Here is a 26,634-nt window from a genome sequence, read left to right as displayed (position 1 = left end):
AAACTTAGGAGAACCAACTAAGGCTTATTGTGAAAAAAAAAACGGTAGCCCCCAAGAATCTAGAAAGTTTAATAGGATATAATTCAGACAATGAAAGTAACAAATAGAAAAACGAAAAATTCAATTTCTGAACTTCCATTATGCATATTTTTTTCTCTAAGCAACCCGAACAAAAATAATCACAAAATTTTATAAACGTAAATTAACGTAAAAAAAAAAATAAAAAAATACGCGCTGTTAGTTAGGTTAACGAATCCCAATTGGGAATTGGCCTTTATTGACCCTTCCACTGAAGGGTGGACAAAGCCGTTGTTCCCCTACACTCTCAGAAAAAAAGGTGTATTATTACACCCCTTGTCCCATATCATCCACCCCAAAATTTCAATTCGACGTACAGCGCCCGATAATCGAACAGGCGACCTCAAAGTTTACGAGGGGCTTGATAGCCGTGTGGTACAACTTATTAAGATAGCTGATGTACGTTTTATTGACTACAAAAAAGATTAGCGTTGTTTTCTTGGCCGTACTGAAAAAGCTCCGTGTTTTCTTTCTTTGGTCTTTGATACGTACTTTAGCAATTTAATAAGTTATATCGCACCGTTATCAAGCCCCTGGTAAAATTTGGTGCCGACTGTTTTACCATAAGGTGCTGTACGTCGAAATAAAGTTTTGGGGTGTATTATATGGGACAAAAGGGTGTAAGGTGATACCCGTTTTTTTAGAGTGCAAATATATCACGTGAAATTTAAATGCTTATTACAAACATTTCCTCTGGAAATAAAAAAAATGTACAGTTTTATATCGTTTATTAACTGAAATGTGTACATTACACATTCTTTTATTTTATTTTTATCCTCATGATATTGACATCAAATCGCAAGTCCAGTATTGCTTCACACCGAAAAAAAAAAGCCTACGTAAGGGGATCGGAGGAAATAATTTTAAAACAGAATTGTCAGAAACGAGTATTGAACTGCCTATGATTTTATTTTATTATTTAATAAAAGTTAGTTTAGAGACAAAAAAAAAAAAAAAGAGAGATTGCCTATATTTTGGCGTTAGCACTTTTAAATACTGATCAGGATATATAACTTGGCAAGTTGGTAAAAGTTCATGTTGAAAAAACAGCGTGACTGAGACGAGGACAAAAAGACGAAGAGAGCAGCGCTTGTCTTGTGTTCCCTTCGTCTTTTTGTCCTTGTCCCAGTCGCAGTGTTTTTTCAACATCTGAAATAGTGAAAGACAAAAAATGAAAGAGACGCTGACTTCACATAAGCCAACACGTATATATATTTTTTATTATTCTGAAGCATACACGTTAACGCAATGAAAATGAGTATTGATGTGATAATTAACAGTGTTGAATTGGGGCTCATTCCCAATTTTGATAGGTGACGTCAACGTTTAATTCAATTTATCTTGGGTCTTTATAATCAAGGTTTATCAGCAAAACAAAAGATAAACCCAGAGAAAAAGACGGATAAATAGAGAGAGAGAGGAAGATAGATTTGTTATGATTAAAGTTATGGGGATGATTCTACACTGCGAAATTCGGAACCTGAACTTTGCCAAAAAAAAAAAAAAAAAAACCTGAAAATACTAATTGCTGCAATTCACGGAGGGAACTAAGGGAATGACAAAGCGAAAATACCTTCAAAGCCCCCCCCCCCCCCCCCCAAAAAAAAAAAAAGGGGAAAGAAAAAAAAAGAATTATATGACAGAAAGCTTGAGATTTCACAATGCCTTTTGCCATCGCCAAGTTTCCTAACTCCGTACATACCGATTCCACAAAGATGGAACTTCAGAGCAACAATCTCACTGCCCCCCAAAATTGCGAAAGATTCGAGAAATCAGAGCGAAGGGCTTCCCTCTGGGGAGTAATGTCCACTCGCCTTTACAAATACCAGTCGCCAACCACTAAATCGGGGAAAATAATAAAACGTCATGCCAAAGCGTGTCTCCGAGCGGATGAGTTTCTTTTTCGACTCCGTTCACTTTCGCAAACAAGCCGGAACTTTACTACGCCTTACGTACACAAAAAACTCCAGTGGCAAAGTCGGTTTTATCTCAAATGACCGAAATACGCGCCACTCCGGGTTTCGCTTCCCCAACCAAGACTCGCCGCCAGCAAACGTCTGATCGGCTGCTTTGTCTGCTTGGGAAGACGTGAAGTAAACAAAACAAAAATAAGTAGACCACAAAACTAACTTTGCTGGATTCTTCCCTGACGAAACAATGGCGGAGAAGGAACAATGGCGCAGACATCGGGAAGTCTGTCTGTTTCTTACGAGCTTTTCTTCGGATCAAATACAAGGCCGAGGCGTCTCTAGTTCTGCAGTGCGGGCTGACAAATATGGCTCCGTGACAGTAGTAATGAAACTCACTATCAAGGTCGTCCAAATACGTGTCAAAGCTCGCGAGCAAAATATGATAAAAGACAAAAAATAATCGTTTGGTAGCAAAATGGCGATTAAGAAATTGCTGTGGGGAAGTCATTCGGTTGGAGGACAAACGTCAGATGACAAGAAAGATTGGACAAGAAATTATTCGTGATTCTCATCAGTAAAGACATTCTGCAAAAAAAAAAAAAAAGAAAAAAAAAAGTAGAACTGATTGAACCATAAGAACCAAGCATACCCCATACCGAGCTCATACAGGCTGTTTTAGCAACCGCCGACCAAATATTTTCCGCGAAAACAACGCGTCGCACAATGAAAGAAGTTATTCCGTTTTAAATAATTTAGTTTCTAATTAGTTTTGCGTAATTAATTTATGTCACAAAACCTAAAGACATATATTCAATTAGAAACTTTCCGGGCACCAGGAAAGTCTAGCTATCGTGCAAACGTGCGCGATGAAAAGTACGAATGTTCCTCACAATGGTCGCACCTAATTTTATTATCTGTGAACGCGACAGTACTTCATCATATATTTATTCCCTTTCAACTGACTCGCTTTGTAGCCTAGACATTGTGTATGTTTAAACTGGATAATTCAATTGTGGGGTTCTTGTTAGCAGTGTGTTTTCAAACATCCTGGCGTCTTTTCAAAGTGCGGTTTGTTGGCCACAAAATGGTAATGCCGGGAATTGTACGAGTCGTGCTTAAATATATATATATATATATATATATATATATATATATATATATATATATATATATATATATATATATATATATATATATATATATATATATTTATATATATATATATATATATATATATATATATATATATATATATTGAGAACGAAGAGGGGAGAAGGTGATTATTGAATTTATTGCATTAAAGTTAGGGAAAGGGAAAGGGAAAGAGAGCTGGCGAAAAATTGGGCCAGGAGCGGGGATTGAACCCGCAACCTTCGCCTGACCGGGGCGACGCCTTAACCGATTAGACCATCCTCACTCAATCCCATTATATATATATATATATATATATATATATATATATATATATATATATATATATATATATATATATATATATATATATATATATATATATATATATATATATATATATATATATATATATATATATATATATATATATATATATATATATATATATATATATATATATATATATATATATATATGTGTGTCGAGTTGTTTGCATCGATTGCTAACAACGTTACAATATTCTTTCGATATCAATATGTGTAAAGCATAAAAAGAAAACAACTTGCTAATGTTTCGGGAAGGCACTCAGAAAATAAAAATTCGTCAAAGGTTTGAACGGAAAAAAATAATAAAATAAAACGCGCTGGGAGGTGCAGCACAAAGCCTTTATGCTCGAAATTTCAGCAGAGATGGCATTTTCTAACCGGAAATCGCGCAGTCGCTTGTCATTTATGATCCTTGCTTAAGATTGCAGTGACAGCTTGCCGGGCACCCTGGTAGAAAGCGCACAGAAAGGGAGTGTTTTTGGAGCCATATTTGAGGGTATTCGCAGCGGGGCTTTGAGAGTGAGCTGCGAAAACATCAAAACTGGCGTCCAGTTAGTACCTCTACAGAATACTTGTACTACACTCCTAGAAGTACTTAACTCTTCCTTCGATCAATTTACTTAATGAGAAGGGCGAGTGTAGAAATATCTTAATAGTCACATGGTATCGGTGGAAAGAAACGCCTACCGCTTCAGTCACTTGAACTACATGTTGATTTGCTAAACTAATTAAAAACAAAAAAAACTATTAAAGTTTCACGTGCATCACAAGGCAGTGCCTGTGCACAATCTTTTGAAATTTTATAGATTATTGAGGTGATCAAGGCCCCGCCAACTCCACTCTAGCTGCCATCCGCCTAGCGAATGCCGAAGCTGCGGAGCAAACGCCGTCGTTTCCTTCCGCACTCTGCGTTGTCTCCCCGGAGTCCGTTTAATAATCGGGACGTTTATCAGGCGTGACCTCGGCGCCGTCAGGCCAAGGGTACAGTCTCGAATCTCGACGCCCGTTTTCGCGGCCGCACTCAATCTCACTTACACATAATTATGGAGCCCGAATGTCATCGGCGTTTGTCATGTCAGCAGCTGCCGCTCAATGGCAGCGCTATACACAGTTCATTCCTGAGCTGACAGTGCGGTGGGGGCTACGCTCTTGCCGGCCCAATGAACAGCCTCTCTTTCAGCACCTGACCCCGGACTTTGCGCGTGGCTACAGGCGGAAGCGTGATCACGTGGCGGAAGACCGGATCTTCATTGGTCCAGTGAGCACGTAGCTTGCACCGCACAGTTAGCTGAGGGGTGGGGGAAGTCTACGACGTCCGCGTTGTAGACGCCGTATTTTCGAGTAACCGGAGGAGGGGTCGGAGAACAATCAACTGATGACCATCTTCTCGCAGCCGCCTCCTTCATCGCCACGGTTTGCTTCCGTACCGAGGGGACGAACTAATGAGGGCAGTTTTCGTCGACCTTGGGCCCGCGATACTCGCCTTCCGAGTGGAGTCATCGTACAGGAACAGTCGACTCGTTAGCCAGACTAGCTAATATTACGACGGCGCTCAACTGCTAACATTAGGCCTGAAACAAAGCCTTCTTTTCCGCTGTGATTTATGCACTTACAACTTGCAGCCTCTTATATACGATTAAACAAAACTAGTAACTAATAGCTTCATTATTTTGCTTCCTTGAGGGAGTTTTCTTTAGAAAAAAAGCGAAAGATTTTGCGTTATTCGGGCAGAACTATGTTGTACTAACTTTGCTGATTTGATGAAACTGCGTCCGCTTATGTCGTGCTCCGTTTCATTCTTCTCAATAAATGTCGAACGAATTTTTTCAAGAATATTAATGAAATAATATTAAAAATGAAACATGAGTTGAATATTTAAAACCTAACTGACGGCAAAATACAAACCTATCGTATGAGATAAGTCTACCTTCTCGAACGTTCTATATTAGCTCAATTATCAGAATATACATAAAAGGTTATAGATAGGTCCCATCACATACGCAGATTAACCATGGATTATCCCCGAATATTCTTAGTCAAATGGCGGATGCAGATGAAATTAAACAGATTTGGCGGATCGAACCAGATGCGAATCGGATGAGGATATCTGCGGGTCCGGATTTACATTTTTACAGAGTCGGCCCATAAACCTCTGCGAGTCCAGAGTGCAGAGCGAATAAGTGAATGGTACTATAAAGCCTATCATCAAAAACATTTTGCGGGAGCAAAAAAAAAAAAAAAGACGAATTCTTCTATAAATGAGATAGATGCTAATGAAAGTGAACAGTGTTCTTCGCGCCAAGAAGTACCTGATTTTCACAAAAAATCTCTTTACACATAGACAAATACATACATATGTACGCTTATTGCGCAATAGAAGAGTACATAAATTACCCAGGGCCTCAAAAGTACCCGTGTGCGTGTGGACGGGGCACTGCTGAAATGGAGAGGAATTATGTTATTAGTCTTACACATAACAACGTACCGGCGTACTTCCGGCGTAAAAACAAAATTTATTAGAGAGTTTTATTTTGCCAAAAATTACGCCCCTATAAAAAAAGAAAAAAAAAAAGGAATCCCAGAACATCAATGTTCTTTCCCGGGAAAGCGTGTTTTTGTTTGGCGAGAAAAAATCGGAAAAAGTTATCCGGGAATCGGGCATAATAAACCTAAAAAGTAGAACCCACAAGCAAGTAGAATCCTCCTACCACGAAAGTGAGGTACGAGTTACTGTACTTCACTCTTGTAACTCATTTCGCGGATGTCACCCCAACATTAAGAGAACCAGCAAAGAGAAACGTTTCATTATCGGGCTTTGAATTCAAGAGAGGCGTACCAGCATGAATCCCTCCATTGATGACGATATTTTGTTTCTACACGGCGACCTCGACAGATGAAACATGACTTGTGTGCGTTTTTTTTCTTTTTTTTTTTTTGGCAGTCGGCAAGTTACTGGTAAGTATGTGGTTCGGGACACGAAGTTTCGGGTTCTTGTTTAAAGGGGCCCTGCAACGACTTTTTGTTGTTTCTTAATTTGCGCCGAACCTGAACGCAGTAACTTAGTGAACTTTTTCTTTTTACAAAATTCGCTTTATTTTAAAAGTTATAGGCATATTAAAATGCCAAAAACAAGCAAGAAATGACCTCCTTCATGACGTCCTGGGTCCTCTGCCCCCCCCCCCCCTTTCCCTCTCCCACGGACAGCAGTGACTGGGGAATGTGGGGAAGGAGGGGAAAGGAGGTGAGGCCGAGGAGAGAGAGAGAGCTGCCCGGGAACGGGGCAGCTCTCTTTCCTCGGCTGATGTCAGGACCAACTACGTCACGATTTCGTCACATGCCGCGCGCGTTCGACAACACGGGGCGGCCCCCTAGGAGGAGGAAGTTTCCGCGTCGTCCGGGTAAATAATGACGCACTGATATTTAATTAATCTTTCCGTGCCCGCTGGGTTGCCCGAACTACGGGAGACGTGGAAACCGCAAAAAGGGTAGACGCTTAAATAGGATTGCAGGGCCACTTTAAAACTGACACCGATAGGTGCACTCCAATCATGCCACGTAAACACGAATAATTCGCTGGGGTGTTGAGCGTTTTTTTTTTTTTTCGTACCCGTTTTTTATTGTTTGGCCGAAATAAAATGACACAATATATTTATCTTAGTTTTAATTTTAATGTTTAGGAGATGTGGACCTACTTAAAGTGGGTGCTACAAAGCAAAAAAAAAAAAAAAAGATTACAACTTGATTTATATTGAGCTGCCCTTCTGAGCAATGTCGCAAACTCCCAAGAGAATCTAATAACTGCGATCATACTTTGAGCAAAGCGAAGTTTCTCTGGAAAAATGACTGCTTGTAATATAAATACGATAAAAGAGTATCTAATCAAATTACTTTCGCTGTATTCCGGATCAACGAAGAAAGGGTAAAAGCGCAGTTGAACTAATGAAGAACTTTCATCATATCCGGTGACACTGGAAGATAGAAAGACGGACTAAACATCAACAAGTCTCAAGACTCAAACACATATTATATATGTTTTAGACTTGTTGTTTTGTCCCTTGTTCTTATCTCTTCGTGTCTCCGGATATGGTAAAAATTCAAGATCAAACCTTTTTTTTAACGGTAAGCAAATGATTTATTAGAAGGTACCAACTAGATGTCTTTTTCTATTGACGCTAGATTTTATGATATTAAAATAATGAGCAATTTGCAGATCTGGTGCGGTTCTAAATTTTGCGGATACGGCTTCTATGGACATACAAAACTTTAAGAACATTACAGATGGGGTTCTGATACGAGTAGAAAGTGCGCAGATACTGGTCGGATGAGGATGCCCAAGCTGTTATCTGCGCAGGGCTCTAATTATGGAAGACTATGAAGTCATTTCTACATTGTTAACATTTGTTCCTGCTGAGAACTATGGACGTGCAGAATAACTTTTAGCGAATCTGAACACTACCTTCAAATACAAAGGAAGTATACGTGTGTGACGGTAACTCCTTCAGCCTACGGGCCTATTTAACTTAACCTACTTGAGTCAACTGCCCTTTATATATCGAATTCTTCTAGTCTTTTGGTCATTTTATTTAATAGGGCTCTTTAATAGTGTTATTTTTTGTTTAGCCTCTTCATTGTATGTCAATACCGGCAAGCCTATCGGATTAACATTACTGCGTTTAATGCTGAATTTTAGCTTTGATTAAAACGACAAGTGCTGATTGTTGGGCAAGTTGGTATGGTACGTTAGAAAACGCTTCCATTATTCCTCCTCCTCCATTATTATTTTCTTCTTCTACCGTTCTCGCTAAACACAAAGTTAAGACTGTTGGAGAGATTATGGAGGCTGACGCTATAAATAGTTCCGGCACGTGTTGTGTCAGTGTGGCGTCAATTGATTTGGCGGATAAGAAGTTAGCGTACTTGCGGTCCGGAGAGGGGGGGGGGGGGAGGGAGGAGGGGCATGGATTGGTTGAGATGTGGTGCGGTGACGCAGTGTGTTTCTACCCTGAGGCTCTTGAATTAAATCAGTTGAAGGTTAGCGCTCTGTGGTGTCTATTCTTCCTATGTCCCTGTCTTCAAAGCGCAATCATGTTTTCTAACGTTCATTAAAACGACCAATAATTTAAATAATTACCCATTGAACCCGCCGCTTCCAACATCACAATGCTTATCGGCACGTCGAAAGGAGTACGATGGTCACGAAGCGATTATTTAGTGGTACTAGAAGACCACTGTTATTTTCCTCGGGAGCCTTAGCACATAATGTGTTTTATCAGCCGATTGTCATGGAGTTCCGTAACGATTGGCTTTAACGAAAACCCGTCACCGAAAATACTGTCCTGGGAAACCACGTAAAAATACTTCAGTCCCCCGGCTATGGTGACTGGGACGGCTTACGGCGTCGAAAAAATGTGGTCCCTCGATTTCCGCCTGGTGACGTCATAGAGGTATTACGCTGGCGCCTGTCGCGATTCTGGCGGTGTCCAAGAAGTGGTGGTGTATCTGGCAGACACCTGTCCTTCTGTAGATCTCTCTCCAATGTGGCAGTCCATGGAAGCTTCGGCAGCCACAATTTGGGACGTCGCGACGAGAGCGACACTCGCGTTCGCTCGCGCTTTTCGCCAGCAGTTCTGCCATCGACCGCCAGGATCGCGACGTCCGACAACATGACATTGCGGCTTCTATGACGTCGTTTGTTGCCATTCCGGGACCCTTTTATGTAAGGGCGGAATAAGATGCTAACCACACCAGTCGGAGACACGCTCCAGGCACCATAGTCCGGCAGGATCTGAACTCACCACCTCGAGCTCGTGAGCCAAGTGCTTTGCCGACTGTGCTATGAAAAGGTCAATGGTCGTGACTCGTATCACGGAAAACCGAAGTCTTTGGAGCGGCGTTCGAGGGAGCGATCGTGCGCTACGCCCTTCTCTTCTCCCTTGAAAGCAGTATCGCACATTTTGTGCTCACCACTCTCTGTCATCATGATGAAGCTCGTATAATTTTAACACAGAATGTGGTTTATGGGCCTACTTTATGAAGCTCTGTAACGTTTGGCTGTAACGACACCGAAAAGTGTTACTCCCGTTCGAATCGACAAAAAAAAAGAAAGAGACTTGAGTCCGCTGGCAGGATTTGAACTCACTGCCTTGATATTGCGAGCGAAGTGCTTGGCACACTGAGGTATCCAGGCTCGGGGATCGGAGTATGCGAAGTGATGGCGGAGCGACCGAATGCGCGGTCGGGCGCCTCGCGGCATTCCCTTTCGTGCTGCGCCATCTCACGGCGTGCGCCAGAAATAAGAGGGAATCTTTGTTAGGCGCTGCCGTTCAGATACCCTTCTCTTCTTCCCTGGAAGGCCTATCGCATGTTCTGTTCTTTCCATTCTTTGTCAGCATGATCGAGCTTGTACAAGTTTTTGTTAAAGATAAAGGAATTTTTTTTTAAATATATTTCGTAAACTCTACGGCACATTACGGTGCAACGATGAAACATACATTTTATGTGTTTTCCACTTCAGCAACATTTACATAAGGTATTAGAACGATTATTCTGATTTACCCTTAAATGGTACGTAAGAAATTATTATATGGAACTGCACCTCTCTTCTGGGTACTTATGACATAAAATGGGTAATCATCAGGTAAGTATTACAGAAAAAAAAAAATACGAGAACACTTTAACTTGTGAAAGCCCCAATATTTAGACTGATTACTCTTCGATGACGATGTCATTAGTTCTACAGCGTTTACGAAATGAATGTGATATTAACCGAGGCGCACAATCGTCGTTCATTTTTACACATCTCTGAAAGAAAACCGATCCCCTCACACTGAAGACGGCTTAAGTGCTGTGCCACTGACTAAAGACAACAAGGACCACGTTCATGAAACTAACCCGCTGTACGTACGCGCCACAAGAAAAAGGCAGCGTGCCAAGGCGCGGAACAATTCATCGCTCATCGTTACGACTCGCGCGAAGCCGTAACCGAAACTCCGGACCCGATGAAACCCTAGAATGTCTAGCCCACTCATCAAAAAGAAAAAAAGGAATCCCCAACACAGGAGCCAAAACAAAAGCAGCAGCAGCAAAACAATAGTAACAAGAAGAACATCACCAGCAACACAAACAACGCGGAGACAAACCCCACGCACACTCGCGCTCGGTCCTGGACGTTATCAGAAAACTCTCTAGCCCACATCCCCACATCCTAGAACAAACATAAAGAAAAAACTAAAGTATTTCTGAAAAAATTTCCCGCGGAGCCATCCCCAAGGGGGAAAGGGGGAAGACGGGAGAGAGACCTTTCCAGTACCGCGTCCCGAAAAAGGGGGAAAGAGGGAAGAAATGGGAGGCCCGGGTCCCTAAAACTGGTATGTCTTCCCCTCGGGGTTTCCCCTCCTCCCCGCCAGGCGGCTGCCGCGGCCGGCCCCGCCCCTGCGTTCCGGGCTGCCCCGTCGGGGCCCGCTGCGATCGCGGGTCCGGCCAGTGCTCGTGCGTGCCCGGCACCGTGCCCGTGTTTGCGCCCAGCGCGCCGTCGGATACGAGCAGTGGCGGCGCGACGTCGACGACGCTGCTCTCGCGCTGCGAGCCCCTCCGCGGTGCTGGCATGGACTCGGCGCACGCGGACAACCACACCGCCGCCGGCGCCGGGGATATCCTGCTCAAGTACTACCCCGGTGAGTGCACCCCCACCTGTTGCTCACACACCTCTTCCCTTCTCGTAGTTTGTTTCGTTTAGTTTTTAGTTGGGATTCCATGGTTTTGAAGTTAATTTATCTGGGAAACTTCGGAGTGGGTTCGTCGATGTTTGTATTTTTTATAAAAAAATTCGTCGCTGGTAAATTTTACATTCCCTGAAATGCAGTATTTATTGATTTTTTTTTGTTTAGTTACATTTCTCATTCTTAATGTTCATTAATAAAATTAAGTGTGCTGCATATAAACACTGATCAAAAGCCGCAGAAATAAATTTTAACTCTGATAAAAATCTTTCGGTAATTAACGGAAATCTCATCACCTATCCTGAACTAGAACAGTGGCTAATACAACTAGAAGCCGGCTTTTGTTGAGCTTTAGAAGCGCATGATATTTGCCCACTTGCGCCGAACGATTCCTGGTGATGCGCAAAACAATTGGTCCTCACAAGTTAAAAAAAAGAAAAAAAAAGCTCTAAAGTTATTTTTATTATCTTTCCGTTACGTTGATCTCATGCTTTAGCGGATACAAGTGTTAAGTGCCTCGGATTTACTCTTTTTCCCTTTAATCTTTAATCTTGGAATTTTTTTAAACAAATTCTAAATACTCGAATGTGCCACCTTGCGCATTCAGAATGCTTTTCCGATTTAATTCTGATATGTGAAGGCCTATTTATAGGAGAAGGAACGCACGTTCGCGGCGGAGAATAAATATTTAGAATAGGAACATTCGATTAGCCTGGTCAGATCACGGGGATTGTGCAAATGTTCCTAATGCTTTTGTGTCCCCGCTTTGCGTCCACCCCGTCTGAGCTTACGTTGGTATCACGTTTCGCAAGGAGCAACCTACGCTCTTGGACTTTTCACGGAGGAACCCGGAGTTTATGTTTTCATTCGAACAACCACTTCTTATGATGACTGTTGTTTTGGACTGAGATTTGCAAGGTTTGTTGCGTCATGCCATTCTTGATTTCTCGAACACTTTTGCCAAGCTATTTTTATTCAGTGTTATTCTACGAACTGCAGCGTTCCTAACACGTGATTTTCGTTCCAAGCAACAATATCCTTTGAAGAGCTTCTGGTCATACATCCTTTCAGTTTATCATTAAGCAACTTCTTTAAGGAACAAATGATTTTGCGCTTTCATAATCGTACAATCTCAGAGAAATAAAATATTTCCTTTTTCCATTGAGATTGCACGATATTTGGAGCCTTACAGCGCTTTTTGTTCTTAATGGCTCGACTAATTAAAAAAGGGCCACGCATTCATTTGTGATCCACGGGTATCGCGCAGACATCAAAGATCTGAGAGCGTACAATATTATTTTGACTATTTTTAGTAGTCTTCCTCCAACCTGAAGAATGCGCAATGTTTTCTGAAGGAATTGCCATTGGCGTATGCAAAATCAGAAAATTTGTATGGACAGTTATTTCTTATTTATAAATTATCGCTTTGTGACTTTGAGACGCCTTTAAAATGAAGCTTTACCGAAAACAGAACTATATAAAATCATCAGCCACATCCGTTGTGTGAGATGTAAGAAGTTTTGGTCACACAATGACATTATACGCATTATAAAAGAACTACCACGTTTTGAATAGAAATTAATGAAGATATATGTATGGTATTTTTTTATTTTGCTACATTGTGCAAATACTTCGATTGAATGCTTAAAATAGATGTCTCTTCATACTACGAAAAGAGACGACAAAAGATTTCTGAAAGATTCTTTGAATTGATCAGGTTCGTTTTGGAAATGTTCACTTCTTTCGAGCATCCGCTGTAAAGGACGTATAGCAAACAAAAGAATTCCACACGCATACAAAGAAACAAAAAAAATATAAAAAATAAATGCTACCACATCTAGTGATACAATAAAAAGGTATGGAAACGAAATTTCAGCTCTTATTTCTTTGTCTAAATATAAACTATAAAATACAAAGACCTCCAGAAACAAAAGTCTTTGGGTGGAAACGAGAGAAATGAATTTTAAAACGTATTTAATTATTCACAAATTTTCTCTAGCGGATGTCCCTGAAGATTCTTTGAATGGTCTTGTCATCGCCCTGCAAGAGCAGCGCTGCACCTCGGGAGCACGGCGTACTATTGTACACGTTTCAGGCCTGTACACAAACGCGAGATGGACGGAGAATGCCACATCGTAGAGCCGTTCCCGCGTTGACGAAGTTAACGGCCGGCCGGGCGGCCGTCCTTTTCGAGGAGTTTGGTCGGTTTTGATGGACGAACGCTGGTCCATGAGTCACGACTTTGCGAGGGAGGAGGAACTGCGAAAGCTGTCCTTATCGCTCGTGCATCTTGCTCGCCCGTCGTATACCCCACGCTTGTGCGGCAGTCGTTTTTGTTGCAAGCACTTCACTACGAAAGGAGCGCAAAGGTGCTGAAGTTGTACGTGAACCAAACAGCATCACGGCTTGACCGAATAACCGAATCGCTTGACTGCGATCTCGCTGCAAGCAAGCCAATGCCCGTGTGGCTGACTCACGTTATCATCGTAGAAATAACCTTCGTTTTGGCAGGGTATTCTGCACGCAAAAAGCAGATAGCCCGCAGCGCGAGCACTCCGCAAAAGCGGTGGAGCGATGGGTTGGATGAGATGGTGCTGTCGTTCAGGTCTCGGGTACCTCTACTAAGAAAAGTTGTAACACCTTGACACCACCAAGTGGCAAACCTAATAACTACGGTACAATTGGCTCTGAGGGAGTCATTGGCTTCATGGATGCAACCTGGCCCGGCGGATATCCCGAGGCGCATCGTGCTCTCCAATGGCATATCTTAAAGGGCTCGCCTAAATCCAGCATGAAGAAACAAATCGACACTAATGCTGTCGAAATACAGGCGTATCATTATCATTCACAGTTATTATTGATCCTGTTCGATTTATGAATGAGCGTTTCGAGAGTGTTTTAAGTTTTGATTAGGCATTCCTTTAAAGAAACACTCAAAAGGTTCTTGAAAAAAAAAAAAAAAAAAGAGTTAGAGGTGAATTGTAAAGTAATTTTATACCGTTATGCTGAATATCACCTTCCTTTTCCCCGAAGATGTAACTAAGAGCGAGAACACAAGAACAATTTCCGACCAGTTGTGACGTCATACTCAGATCTTTGGGCCGCCAAACGCGTGTCGCTTGTGTGGGAGGCGCGTGCATTTGAAAACTTTCCAGGTATATTTCCCCGAACAAAAACCAGCTTTGCATATTTTATTGACCTTTTACAAAAATAGCAAGATTGCGCGTGCATAGCTTTCGTAGGAGCTCAAGTTGCGCGGGAGCAGAGATTTCATAAACACCTAACATTACGCCACGCTCCGGGAGGGAGGGGCTTCGGCGGTACTTTGAACATAATTTTCTGCAACCTCCATGGAAAATATTGGAAAATAATATTGATTTTCCCGATCCTGGAGGTCCTACGAAGACGATTTAAGTGTTTTTCCTCAAATGCAGAACCGCTTCAATTTCCCCTCAAACATGCAAACATATTTTTTGCACTCTCACTTTTTTCTAAATAAAAACAACGCACAGTGCAAACAAGGTAATCAACGAAGGGAATTTTAATGGTGTAAAAAACTTATCAGTGTAAACGTATGACTTGTGACTTGAAAGAAATGATATCACAGAGCACTACTGTGTGTGTTGAAAGTTTTGAAAAGAACATTTCAGAGGGAAGACCGTTTCAGCTCTAAATTATTTCTGAAACACATAAGCAGTTCAATGAGATTAAATAAAAAAAAAAATAGAACGGCAGTTTACATCGTTTTTCCTGTCTGCTAAAAAAAAAGTTTTCTTTTTGATCACGCGTTTATGTTTCATACAGATTTCGCTCATTAATGTTCGTGCAATATGCCGCAATATCAGTCGCCATCGGATTATATTGCGCATATTCAGTTCATATTTAGCACTGTTTCTGGGGATTCCACGTTTTTGGGCAAGTTTATATACCTTTATCGTATTTTCAAAGTTGTTCTTGTTTTTTATTTTCTCTGATACTCGATTTGTAACGTAAAAAAAGGGAAAAAAAAAACAAAAAAAAACGGCGGTGGACAATTAGGCATGTTAGATCTACATGGACATATAATAGACTTAATGCAGTCTTACCTTTGGAACGTTTTACTATTTCTAAAACACGTGAACTGCTCACATCGCCCCTCGGTACAACTCTTGACTGAAAGGTTCGGTCTGCATACACATGCGGTGGCTGCTTTGTATAGGCGTTCACTCTGTGTTTAGCATTGCATTAAGTACCCAAGCTGAGAAGGGAATGTTCATACTGAAGATAATCCCAGCTCTGTCTTATTGAGTACATCAAAATACATGTTTCTGAGCGCTTTATTTTAGTCACATTACGCTGGCAGCTTTCCTCTCGATGCCTTTGTGGTGATGTATTTGGGCCGTCTTGTTGTCTGCCAACGTTCCGTGTCTTGGAGTAACTTAACGCACGGGTGTTTAAATTAACTCAGCTGAAAAACAGGTTAGCGGCAAGTGCACACTGTCTCTCTTCTGTGGAAACCCGTTTCCTTCTTTCTTTTTCGTATTCCTTCTTTATTTACTTTTTCCCGGTTTTTAAATTTATCGAAAGGTGTAAATTGAAGTGCCTGCGTCCGTGGCCCGGCGTTTTTCCACAGACGCGGGTACGGATTAATGCTAGTCTTTTTTAGCTCGCGCGACTTAAGTTCGCGAGGTTCCTTTTAGGCTAGGAGCTTACGACCTCAACGACGGCTTGACGGCTGAATGGGGTGATAATTTGTTCTTTCCCGTGGCGGGGCGAAGATAGACACCGGAATTCAGGAATCATTTATTGCCTTCGAGTTCGTTAAGAGGCGGAAGGAACGTCGCGTTTAATTTAGATCCTCCCTCGGTTTACTGGCAGACTTATAGTAACAAACGATAATTGAAAAAAAAAAAAATCTCCCAGCAGTCGTTTTTCCCGGAATTCGTGTAGCGCGCTTCGCGTTTTTAATGTATTCGCGCACAGCAGAAGCAGAGCTGCCGGAAGTATTTTCAGAGTATTCACCTATATGCCCCGATGCATGCGACACACTTATAATGTGTCTTTTATTTTTATTTTCGTGATCTTAGATGCGAACAGGGTAATTTATGACTACATCGAAAGGAAACAAAAAAAAACAACATAATTAGTTTCTTTTTATTTTCTTTTTCTAGTGCTTTGAAGTACAAGCCCTACACAAACTTCTGTTTGGTGTTCACAGAAGCTCGCACATGTGGCCTTTGTGAACGCCCAATAAAAGTTTATCATATATATAGAAATTATAACAAGTGACAGACGATGGGGCAGGCGAAAACGGAAAGAGCTCGAGATTTACAGGGGGCGAATGTTTGCCAGAAACGAAAAAGGGAAGTGAGATTAGTCGAGAAAACAGCAGCGAGCGTCGACGACGGCAGCAGCGAGCGACGGTACGTCGGCGTAGCAGCTGGCTATCACGAGAGACAATCAACACTCTAAAAAAAAAGCACGTGCATCCTCTTTCCCGCACAACACTTAGAGAGCCAATCACGGAAAATTGCCAAGGTAGCTCGGCGAATGACATGGCGAAACATATGTTTCGTCCAAAAAACGCAGTCTGCGGTGTGACATTAAGCAACGAAAGCGTGACGTTTTGCATTGCTTAATCGCAACTCAGACTGTGTTTTTTGGTCTAAACATATGTTTCGGCATCGTCACTCGCTAAGCTGCCTTCGTAAGTTGCCGTGATTGGCTCCCCAAGTGTTGCGCGGGAAAGTGGACGCACGGGCTTTTTTTTTTTTCGAGTGAATAAATGAATAGGGAATACGGCGCTGGGATCTGTATCTGCTATGCTCGTCATCTCAAATATTCGACCTAGAATGTTCAGGAGAGAACTAGGGGGAGACTGATCAGGCAAGGTCATCCTGGCCTAATAATCGTTTACCCTCGGGATAACAGTGTACGCGAATCTTCGAGATGAACGGAGGAGCGTATCTTATCAATCATGCACGTGGCATTACACTCTTTTTTAAAGGGGTACTTAAACAGAATCTGAAATATACCCGTCGTATTCAGAAATCGGCTGAATCTGATCCAGAATATCTGTAAATGAAAATCGCACGTTTGTATTATGAACCTGATGGCTGTATTTTTAGTTATAAACGGTCCACTTTGGCGAGCGCTCGGAGAGCAGCCAACGGAGGGCACGTGGCATCCGCCGCAATCGTGACGTAGATTGTCTCGGGACGAACAAAGGTGTGGCGAGGCTGACGTCGAGAGGGTGCCCTAGCCGTTCGAGCCACCAAAGCGGCTGAAGCACGCAAAGCGATCGGGCCGCCGCAACTAACCCCAAAGCTGCTTTTGTTTGCATTTTTAGTGACAGAGTAATCTATTATCTTGTAGAGGGACGATAGAGGCGTCTGGAACGCACAAAAGGGGTTCTCGGGGGGAGGGGAGTTCTCTCTTCTCCTCTTTTCTCGTGGTGGCCGAAGGCCAGAGAGTTACCGTCACTACCGGTCAAGGTACCTACACGGGCATTACAAACGAGGCGTCAGCGACATGCACCAGGTCCTCTTTGCTTATCGTTTAGTTCGTTTTAAAATTACTTTTAGTGTCTTTTTTTAACAAGATATATATATTGTATGGTCATATTATATATTTATATATAAATCAAAAAATCAAATTGTTGAAGGAAGAATTTTTGATTGCGGGTCAACGAATGAGGGGTAATCTAAGGGGCATAAGATGACTGATCGACTTATTCTGTAAAGGTTCTTAAAAGAAAGCAAACTCACTCGTATTGAAATATGTTATTCACTCTTTAGTTCTGTTCTTTTTTATACTTAGTTTATTTCCGTGCAGGCGACATTCCATGCGGCGGACTATTCCGTCATCTTTTAGAAATCGACACTTCGTAGCTACGTCACTTTTCCTTTGTCGTACAGAAATTACGCCGTCTTCACTCACAATCGCTAAGTACAACACTCAAACATTACTGGAAGAGCGCAGAGTTTCGTTCCGTTGAATTCTTGCGCTAGCAACTATTGTTTGACGGTGCTTGGGAGTCATGCTTGTGTTTCCCCTAAGTGAAGCGGTTTAATCAGTAGGTTTGGCAAGTTGATTAATGCCACATTTCCAAGTAAAACGTGACCTCTCGTGTTCCAAATGTCATCTTCGTCGCGACAGTACATTTTGCGTGAAAAGCGTCTCTGATGTCTTGGCACGCAGACCCGAAATGTATATTTTGGCATTGCTCGTATAGGGCGCCGAACTTCGCAAACTATAGTTAAAAAAAAAAGAAAAGAAACGGCATACGTCGTGCACCTTATTTTGGGAGAAGAGCGATTCATAAATGTGCGACTATATTGTCCTATTTGCCCAAAATAAAAGAAAGTCGCGATACTTAAAGTGAGTTTTGCGACCTAAATAGTCAGCTTTTTCTTTTAGGTAGTGTTGATTTTACATACGTGTTCTGTTTAAACTCGTTATTAAATCGATTTTTCTAAAGCAACGTGAGGCAGCATTTATGCAGGAGCATCTGGTTGTGCATCTCACATAACTGTACGCCGCATAGAAAAGAAATTGGCTTTTTTATATTACGCGTGTAATGTTTAAAAAGACTTACCAAATCGGTAAAAAAAGAAAGAAAGTCAAAAAGCGCACTGAACTTCGTATCCTTGCCATAATGCAACATGTGGAGCCACAATGTGCGGCCTACGGGCGGGCGTCTAAAAACTTAGTATTCATAGTGAATCAGACGATTCGGTAAAGTCTGGGTGTTTGTTCTTTGTTACTCTCGATCCCGTTTAAAAAGAAACAAAAAAATATTCAAAGAACAGCGTGCGTTCTCGAACGGGCGTTTGAAAAAAAACGTAAACGGGGGCTCTCGCGAATTGCGATGCAAGCCTCGCGTATTCGAGGATTCGGGCGTTCTATTCCAAATTCGGCCAGGCGACGTCCACTGCAGCCAAAAAGATGGTTCGATGGAAGGCGAATGTGTGACAGCGAAAGCCCGTGCTGCTTTATATTCGAGCTGGTGTTTGTTCTCTTTCGTATCGAATCCCTTGGTGACCTGAAAACGTGGAATGTTGGGGGGTCATGATCTCCCAAACAGTTTCATGAAATGCTATACGACTAAATGAACCTCAATCTTGCAATGTGAACGAAAATGGCACGCATTTCTGTACACAATATAATGTGGACACTTTTTTTTTTTTTAATAGACACGACGGAAAGGAAGTTTCTTTAACTAGAATTTGCGTAAGATTCTCCGAGTTCTCACTAGACTGATAAAATTTAAAAACATCGTGCAAAACACATTACGCAAAGATGCACACTGCGCGTCACTGTTAGCGCAAACACGTCTTCGGCGTTTTTTCGTGTTTATTTCAAAAAGCTGCTCGCGAGTATCAAAATTTACCGCTTAGGGTAAAACCCAAACTGAGCGGTCCCCACCACAAGGTTAGTCTTGATTTCTGTCTTTTAACGTTGAGAAAAAAGAAAAGATACCGACGGTGGCTTGTTCACGAGAACATTGTCACGGAATGTACGATCTTAAACAATGCTAGGCCTCCTTTCCAAAGCGCGCAAGTAACTTGGAATGACGATAACGATGTCTGAAATACATCTAGTAAGATACTAGACCAAAGTGTTTTTGAAAGCAATGACGTAGAAACTTAAGGTAATTTGGTCAAAATAAATAAAGATCATGTTTTTTTTTCTTATTTCGTTTAGTTGCAATGAAGATAATCAAGCTCACACAACGTGCAGTCGAGCAATTCGCATTTTGAGAAGGGAATAGAATAAAACCTTAACATGTTCAGCCAAGCGAGATTAAAGTGAAGAGACGATTTCCCAAGGTTGCTTGACTCCACGCTGCACACTATAAAAAAAAAAAAAAAAAACGTACCCGTGATTGTGTCAGTTATCGTGGCTTTGAGCCCAATCTCCCATTCAGCATTGCACAGAGCGCATAGCAGAAGGTCTCTCACAACTCCCGAACACTATCTCGATTGCGGGTGAGCGCGCTCTGGTAGCAACGCAACAAAACGCAACAAGTCCGCCGGCTAGACGATAACCACTACGGCGCTCATGCACTATTTTCCGATGTACGAAAATAATCTCTTTACTAGTTTGGAAAGACGGCAGTTATTTTGGGAAACGGCCAGTTTCGTCCGTAAGCGCAGCAGACACTTACTTTTGATGGCGATGCTAAACACGGGTGACCGATCTGGGTCGTAGATATCCCTTAGTCTCTTTGTTATCAACTGTTTTAGCAATTTTTTTTTAATTCAATGCGTCCAAGACGATATATTGGGCGCTGAATCGGTAGCGGAACCTATAAAAACGGGGACGCATCAAATAATTTAAAGACGTTCCTCATTTTTTGTTCTAACTTCCCCTGTAAGCACGTCGTAAGATATAGAGCCTTGGCCTCAGCTCAAAACTGGGTTTCTTTTACGAGCCTGGTTCTAATTACATTTTTGTGGCGGTTTTTTTATTCGAATACTTTCTGGGTCACTGCACTTTACGCCATTAAAACACACACCTGTAATTTTTTTTAGACATGCATTGGGTAGGCATTATAACGCTGTTCTAATACACGAAGATGTGGCCAAGTTAGTGTCGAATATGTATCGTAAATTCAATCAGACAATACGAGCTTTGTATACAAAATCTCTCCTCAGCAAATATACGCAGTTCAATTAACTGGCCAATCACTGCCGATTAGGGAAACAGTCCAGTCAATGGCTAGGCGCCCGTTATACCCAAAACTCACCCCAACGCACATTTTATAGCCAGAAGGCTATCAGCTCATCACCAATCGCTGCTCTCCTTCGTTAAAAGGAAATAATAAACCTCATCGGGGAGAAGCACACATACGCGAAAGCTCATATTGTGTGCGGCAATTTACGGTGACGTTTTTGCTGCAGGTAGAGTTGGTTGCTATCACGCTGATAAATATTTTGCGCATACCTGCATAATTTCGAGCTTCTCGTGTCTTCTCAAAGCTCTGGGAAGTTTTTCCGTAAGACCTTCGGTGAATATACGACTCCTGCATGGACGGCTTTACCAATGGCAGTAATACGCAAAGATCAGCGGTGGCATATTCGATAAAAATGCTAGCGCTTTAGGTTATCAAGATCCTTCCGGCATAATACACCAATGATACGTTAAAATCTGAAACGAAATATGCTAAACACTTTATTATCTACGGGTCGTCTAGGCTTAAGTAAGAGGGGTTTGCAAAAACGTATTTTAGAGCAAAAGGTAGCCGCGCTCAACACGGTGTGAAGACCACTACACACTTCAGAAAATTTCTGGAGTCACTGCGTGTTCCGACAGTACAGCCTATTCAAAACCTTGTTTCAAAATTGCGTCGAGTGGTTGGAATAAAAATTTATACTCTAACAAGCCTTAATGATCCGAACGTAAGGGCGCGAGTGAGCTGGTGTATATCAAACGTTTTATTGAAAAACCCGAGACTGAGATATTGACAGACGACGAGAAGAAAGAAGAGGAGAACATCTCAATAGAGACTTTCTCCTTTTCTTCTTCCTTGTCGTCGTCTGTCAATATCTCAGTCTCGGGTTTTTCACAAAAATGTATAACGAGCTTGTGCACTCGCATGGAACCGGGGAGGTGCAAAGGGCGCTACCACTGGAAGCAAAACACGTGACAGGGTCTGCTTGCGAGCGTGCAAATGGGTCGGAATTCTTCTGTCTACGGCTCGTATAAGAACTACGCGAGGTTGGAAGCCCTAGCAAAAACGAACGAGCTTAACAGTTCAGACTCCATTCACTGACTACTCAGATCTATATTTCGCGTAGGTTGTTCATGCGTTTATTCTTTTCATCGGTTTATCAAACAGCTCCATTGACTTGACTCATTTTGCCGATGAAGACACTATGGAATACGGTACAATTTCAAAGGTCGGTAGCTATGGAATCCTGTATAAGCGCTGCATAACAAAATCGTTTTGATACCGTGTCCGACATGCTACAGCGGTGGTGTTGCCGGCGGATAAGGGCACTTTTGTTTCCTAACATAATTTCTTGTCAAACATCATATTGTCACGGGTGGTGATTCGTGACCAATAAACGAGAAATAAACAGAAATAAATAAACGTTTAATGTGGCGAACTTGTGCCAAAATAAAGAAGGAAACAGAAGAAAGCAGAGCGTCGCGGGCGTCGAAGTCGGCGTGTCAGCAGAATCGAGCGCTGGGGCGAGACTGACTCGACAAGGTCGCGGGCGGCCTCTTATCTAGAGTGCGTCGCTATCTCGAAGATTCGGCGAAAGCGGCTCGAGCGTCGCGTGATCGGGGCGAGAATGAACATGCACTTTCTAGAAAACAAAAGCAGGATAAATGATAGAAGTTACGGGCGGTACATGAATAAACGGGAGCTTTCTGGAGGACCGCGACCGAGCGTTGCTTTCTCAGCCTTGCGCGCGGCATTACTCCCCCCTTTAAAAGTGCATCGCCCCGATGCAGTGTAAAACAAATCAAAATAAAAAAGAACGATAAACTAAAGAGTCTTTTGGAGCACAAAAGGTCCACAGTCCTATCGAGCGTAGTACGGCTTCAGGCGCACGACGTGGACGACCTCAGGCCGTGGTGGGCGGCGTGACGATGTTCGTGTTCCGTCGGGCATCACCTCGTAGCTCAGATCCCCGAGTTGACGAAGCACTTTGTAGGGTCCAAAGTAACGTTTCAGGAGCTTCTCGCTGAGACCGCGGCGGCGAATCGGTGTCCACACCCACACCCTGTCTCCGGGCTGGAAGTGGACGTCCCGACGACGAAGGTTGTAGCGGCCAGTGTCGACACGTTGTTGAGCCTGAATCCGAAGTCTGGCGAGCTGACGGACTTCTTCTGCCCTTTGGGCAACCACCTGGGCGTCGTCACTTGCGTCGACAGCCACTTCGTGGGGTAACATAGCGTCCAGCATTGTCGTTACCTTGCGCCCATGCACCAGCTGAAAGGGTGTCATTCCGGTGGTCTCTTGTACGGCCGTGTTGTAGGCAAATGTGACGTACGGCAGCACCTCGTCCCATGTCTTGTGCTCCACGTCGACGTACATGGAGATCATGTCGGCGATGGTCTTGTTGAGTCTCTCCGTTAGCCCGTTGGTCTGCGGGTGGTACGCCGTGGTGCGGCGATGGCTGGTGTGGCTGAGACGAAGGACTTCTTGCGTCAGCTGGGCCATGAATGATGATCCACGGTCTGAGATCAGGACTTCGGGAGCGCCGTGCCGGAGGACGATGGATTCAATGAAAAACTTGGCAACTTCCACAGCAGTTCCGGAAGGAAGGGCTTTCGTTTCGGCATACCGCGTGAGATAATCTGTGGCGACGATGATCCAGCGATTTCCCGACGTCGACGGCGGAAAAGGGCCAAGTAGATCCATTCCGATCTGCTGGAAGGGTGCTGTTGGCGGAGGAATTGACTGCAAGAGTCCGGCCGGCCTCGTCGGAGGTTTCTTTCGTCGCTGGCATTCATGACATGATCGCGTGTACAGGTGGACGGTTTTGGGGAGCTTGGGCCAGTAATACTTTTCACGAATACGTGCCAGGGTCCGGCTGTAGCCAAGGTGTCCGGACGTCGGGTCGTCGTGGCAGGCTTGAAAGATCTCCTCCCGAAGGTCGGTCGGGATTACCAGCAGCCATGGCGAGTTGTTGTTCCCGAAGTTCTCTTTGTAGAGTACACCTTGTCTAATGGCGAAGGTCGGCAGCGCTCGTGAAAAAACACGTGGCACGGTACTCCCGCGCCCTTCCAGGTGCTCTATTAGTGCGCGCAGCTCAGGATCGTCTCGTTGACGCCAGGCCATGTCGTCGATGTTCACTGCGCCCAGAAAACACTCGTCGTCATCGTCGTCGCTGCTGCCGGAAGGTGTTGCGACGGGAGCTCTGGACAGGCAGTCGGCGTCGCTGTGCTTGCGGCCTGACTTGTAGACGACGGTCATGTTGAACTCTTGTAGTCGGAGACTCCACCGCGCGAGGCGTCCTGACGGGTCCTTGAGGTTCGCAAGCCAGCAGAGCGAGTGGTGGTCCGTGACTACCCGGAACGGGCTCCCGTATAAGTACGGACGAAACTTCGTGATTGCCCAGACGACCGCAAGGCATTCTTTTTCAGTCGTGGAGTAATTTCTCTCCGCCTTGGTCAATGTCCGACTTGCGTAGGCGATGACTCGCTCGGTGCCTTCTTGTACTTGAACCAAAACCGCGCCAAGCCCTGCGTTACTTGCGTCCGTGTGAATCTCGGTTTCCGCATCCTGGTCGAAATGTCCAAGAACAGGAGGAGTCTGCAGTCGTCGCTTCAGCTCGTCAAATGCCTGCTGCTGTTCATCGGCCCATTCGAACTTCTCGGCGTCCTTCGTGAGGTGTGTGAGCGGTGCGGAAATTCTTGCGAAATCTCGAACGAAGCGCCGATAGTAGGCACATAGCCCAAGGAACCTTCGGACGGCCTTCTTGTCTCTTGGCGCTGGAAATGCTGCGACGGCACGAGTCTTCTCGGGGTCTGGGCGGACACCTTCGTTACTAACCACGTGGTCGAGGAACTTCAGTTCGTCATAAGCGAACCGACACTTTGACGGCTTCAGGGTGAGTCCGGCGGTCCGTATGGCTTGGAGAACTGCTCGGAGTCGTCGCAAGTGCTCGTCGAAGTCGCTGGAAAACACGACGACGTCGTCGAGGTAGACGAGACAGCTCTGCCACTTCAGTCCTGCCAGTACGGTGTCCATGACACGTTGGAAAGTTGCTGGCGCCGTGCACAGTCCGAAGGGCATCACTTTGAACTCGTACAGTCCATCCGGCGTGACGAAGGCTGTCTTTTCTCGGTCCCTTTCGTCGACTTCGATCTGCCAGTAGCCGCTTTTCAGGTCCATCGATGAGAAATATCGAGAGTGGCGCAGCCGATCTAGAGTGTCGTCGATGCGGGGGAGTGGGTAGACGTCTTTCTTCGTCACCGTGTTCAGCTGCCGGTAGTCTACACAGAACCTAAGCGTCCCGTCTTTCTTCTTAACCAGTACGACTGGAGAGGCCCAAGGACTGCTTGAAGGTTGAATTATGTCGTCGTTCAGCATTTCTTGAACTTGCTCCTGGATCGCCTGCCTTTCCTTAACGGAGACTCTGTATGGCGATCGATGCACAGGGCGCGCGTCGTCCTCGGTAACGATGCGGTGTTTCGCAACGGTGGTTTGGCGCACCTTCGACGACGTGGCAAAGGAGTCGCGGTATTCGGCGAGAAGGTTAATCAACTGTCGTCGTTTCGGGCCCGGGAGTTTAGGGTCAATGTCGAGCTGCGCTGGCGACGCACTGTCTTGCTGAGGTGGCGAGAATTCGTCAGTAATGGCGGCGACAGCGGCGGAGTTTTGGAGTTCCTCGACCTGGCCCACGGCTGCACCTTTTGTGAGGTGTTGCGCTTCGTTTCGGAAGTTCGTGACGAGGACCACAGTGCGGCCATCCTGAAGTTCAGCAACTCCTCTTGCGACGCCTATTCCTCTTCCCAGAAGCAACTGGAGGCTTCCTTCGAGCAGAACTTCGCCGCAGAAATCTTCGGTGATCCCGACGGGTACGAAAACACTCGACCGCGGCGGTAAGTTAACGTGGCTGGCGAGGACTCGGACCGCAGATGACGTTGCTTTGGGTTCCTCCGGTGGTGAAACAGGCTTTCGCAGCGTCAACCGGTTTGCTCCGAGGTCGATGACGGCGCCATACTCGCAGAGGAAGTCCATTCCGAGGATAACGTCCCTCGAACAGTCTTGCAGAACGACGAACTTTACAGGGCACGTCTCACCGTGGATCTCGACGCGAGCGGTGCATCGCCCGATTGGTGTGATGAGGTGCCCACCGGCGGTTCGTATTTGAGGTCCATCCCACGGCGTCGTGACTTTTCGAAGGCGGCGGGAGAGCCTCCCACTCAAAACTGAGTAGTCTGCTCCGGTGTCCACGAGTGCCGATGCGTCGTGGCCGTCGATGATGACGTTTAGGTTGTTGGACACCGTTTCAGGAGCGTCGTTTCGGTCTCCGGTAGCGTTCGAGTGGGGGCCCTCCGACGTTCGTGGAGGATCTTGGCGTCGGTCGTCTTCGGCAACTCCACCTCCAGGGGTTGCCGCGCCTAGTTTCCCCGGCGTGGAGCAAGGGGCGACAGGCTTTCACGTCGGGGTCGGTGCATCGGCGAAGCTGGACGTCGTGGTGAAGGCGATCGGAACTCTCGGCGGGACGCAGGCTCGGGGGACTGGGGTCGTCGCAAGTACTCGTCGATCTCCCGAGGGCGTTCACCATACCTGGGACGCGGGTCGCTTGGGTGGAATCCGCGCAGCCCGAGTCGTCGGTATGGGCATCGGCGGTACACATGGTCAGCTTCCCCGCAGTGGTAACACAGCGGGCGTCGGTCGGCCGTCCTCCAGACGTCTGTCTTCCTCGGCGCAGGTCGGTCTGGGTGAACGTGCGCTTGATCTTCCTGTCGTCGGGGGTAATGCGGCGTTGGGGCGTCTCTTCGGGGTGGCGACGTGGCTTG

General features: G+C 44.6%; 1 protein-coding gene across 1 annotated transcript in view; it reads left to right on the top strand.

Annotated features, from left to right (window-relative positions):
• The window catches only part of LOC8038693 (thrombospondin type-1 domain-containing protein 7A), a 287,547-nt gene that overhangs the window by 159,498 nt on the left and 101,415 nt on the right, over positions 1 to 26,634 (top strand). The window contains exon 26 of the mRNA XM_042294639.1: positions 10,855 to 11,121. Coding sequence (XP_042150573.1) covers positions 10,855 to 11,121 — 267 coding nt within the window. The remainder of the gene's footprint in view (positions 1 to 10,854; positions 11,122 to 26,634) is intronic.

Source organism: Ixodes scapularis, unplaced genomic scaffold (genome assembly GCF_016920785.2).
Source record: "Ixodes scapularis isolate PalLabHiFi unplaced genomic scaffold, ASM1692078v2 PGA_scaffold0__279_contigs__length_252992795, whole genome shotgun sequence".
Taxonomy (NCBI): domain Eukaryota; kingdom Metazoa; phylum Arthropoda; class Arachnida; order Ixodida; family Ixodidae; genus Ixodes; species Ixodes scapularis.
This window is presented reverse-complemented; position numbering and strand designations above follow the sequence as displayed.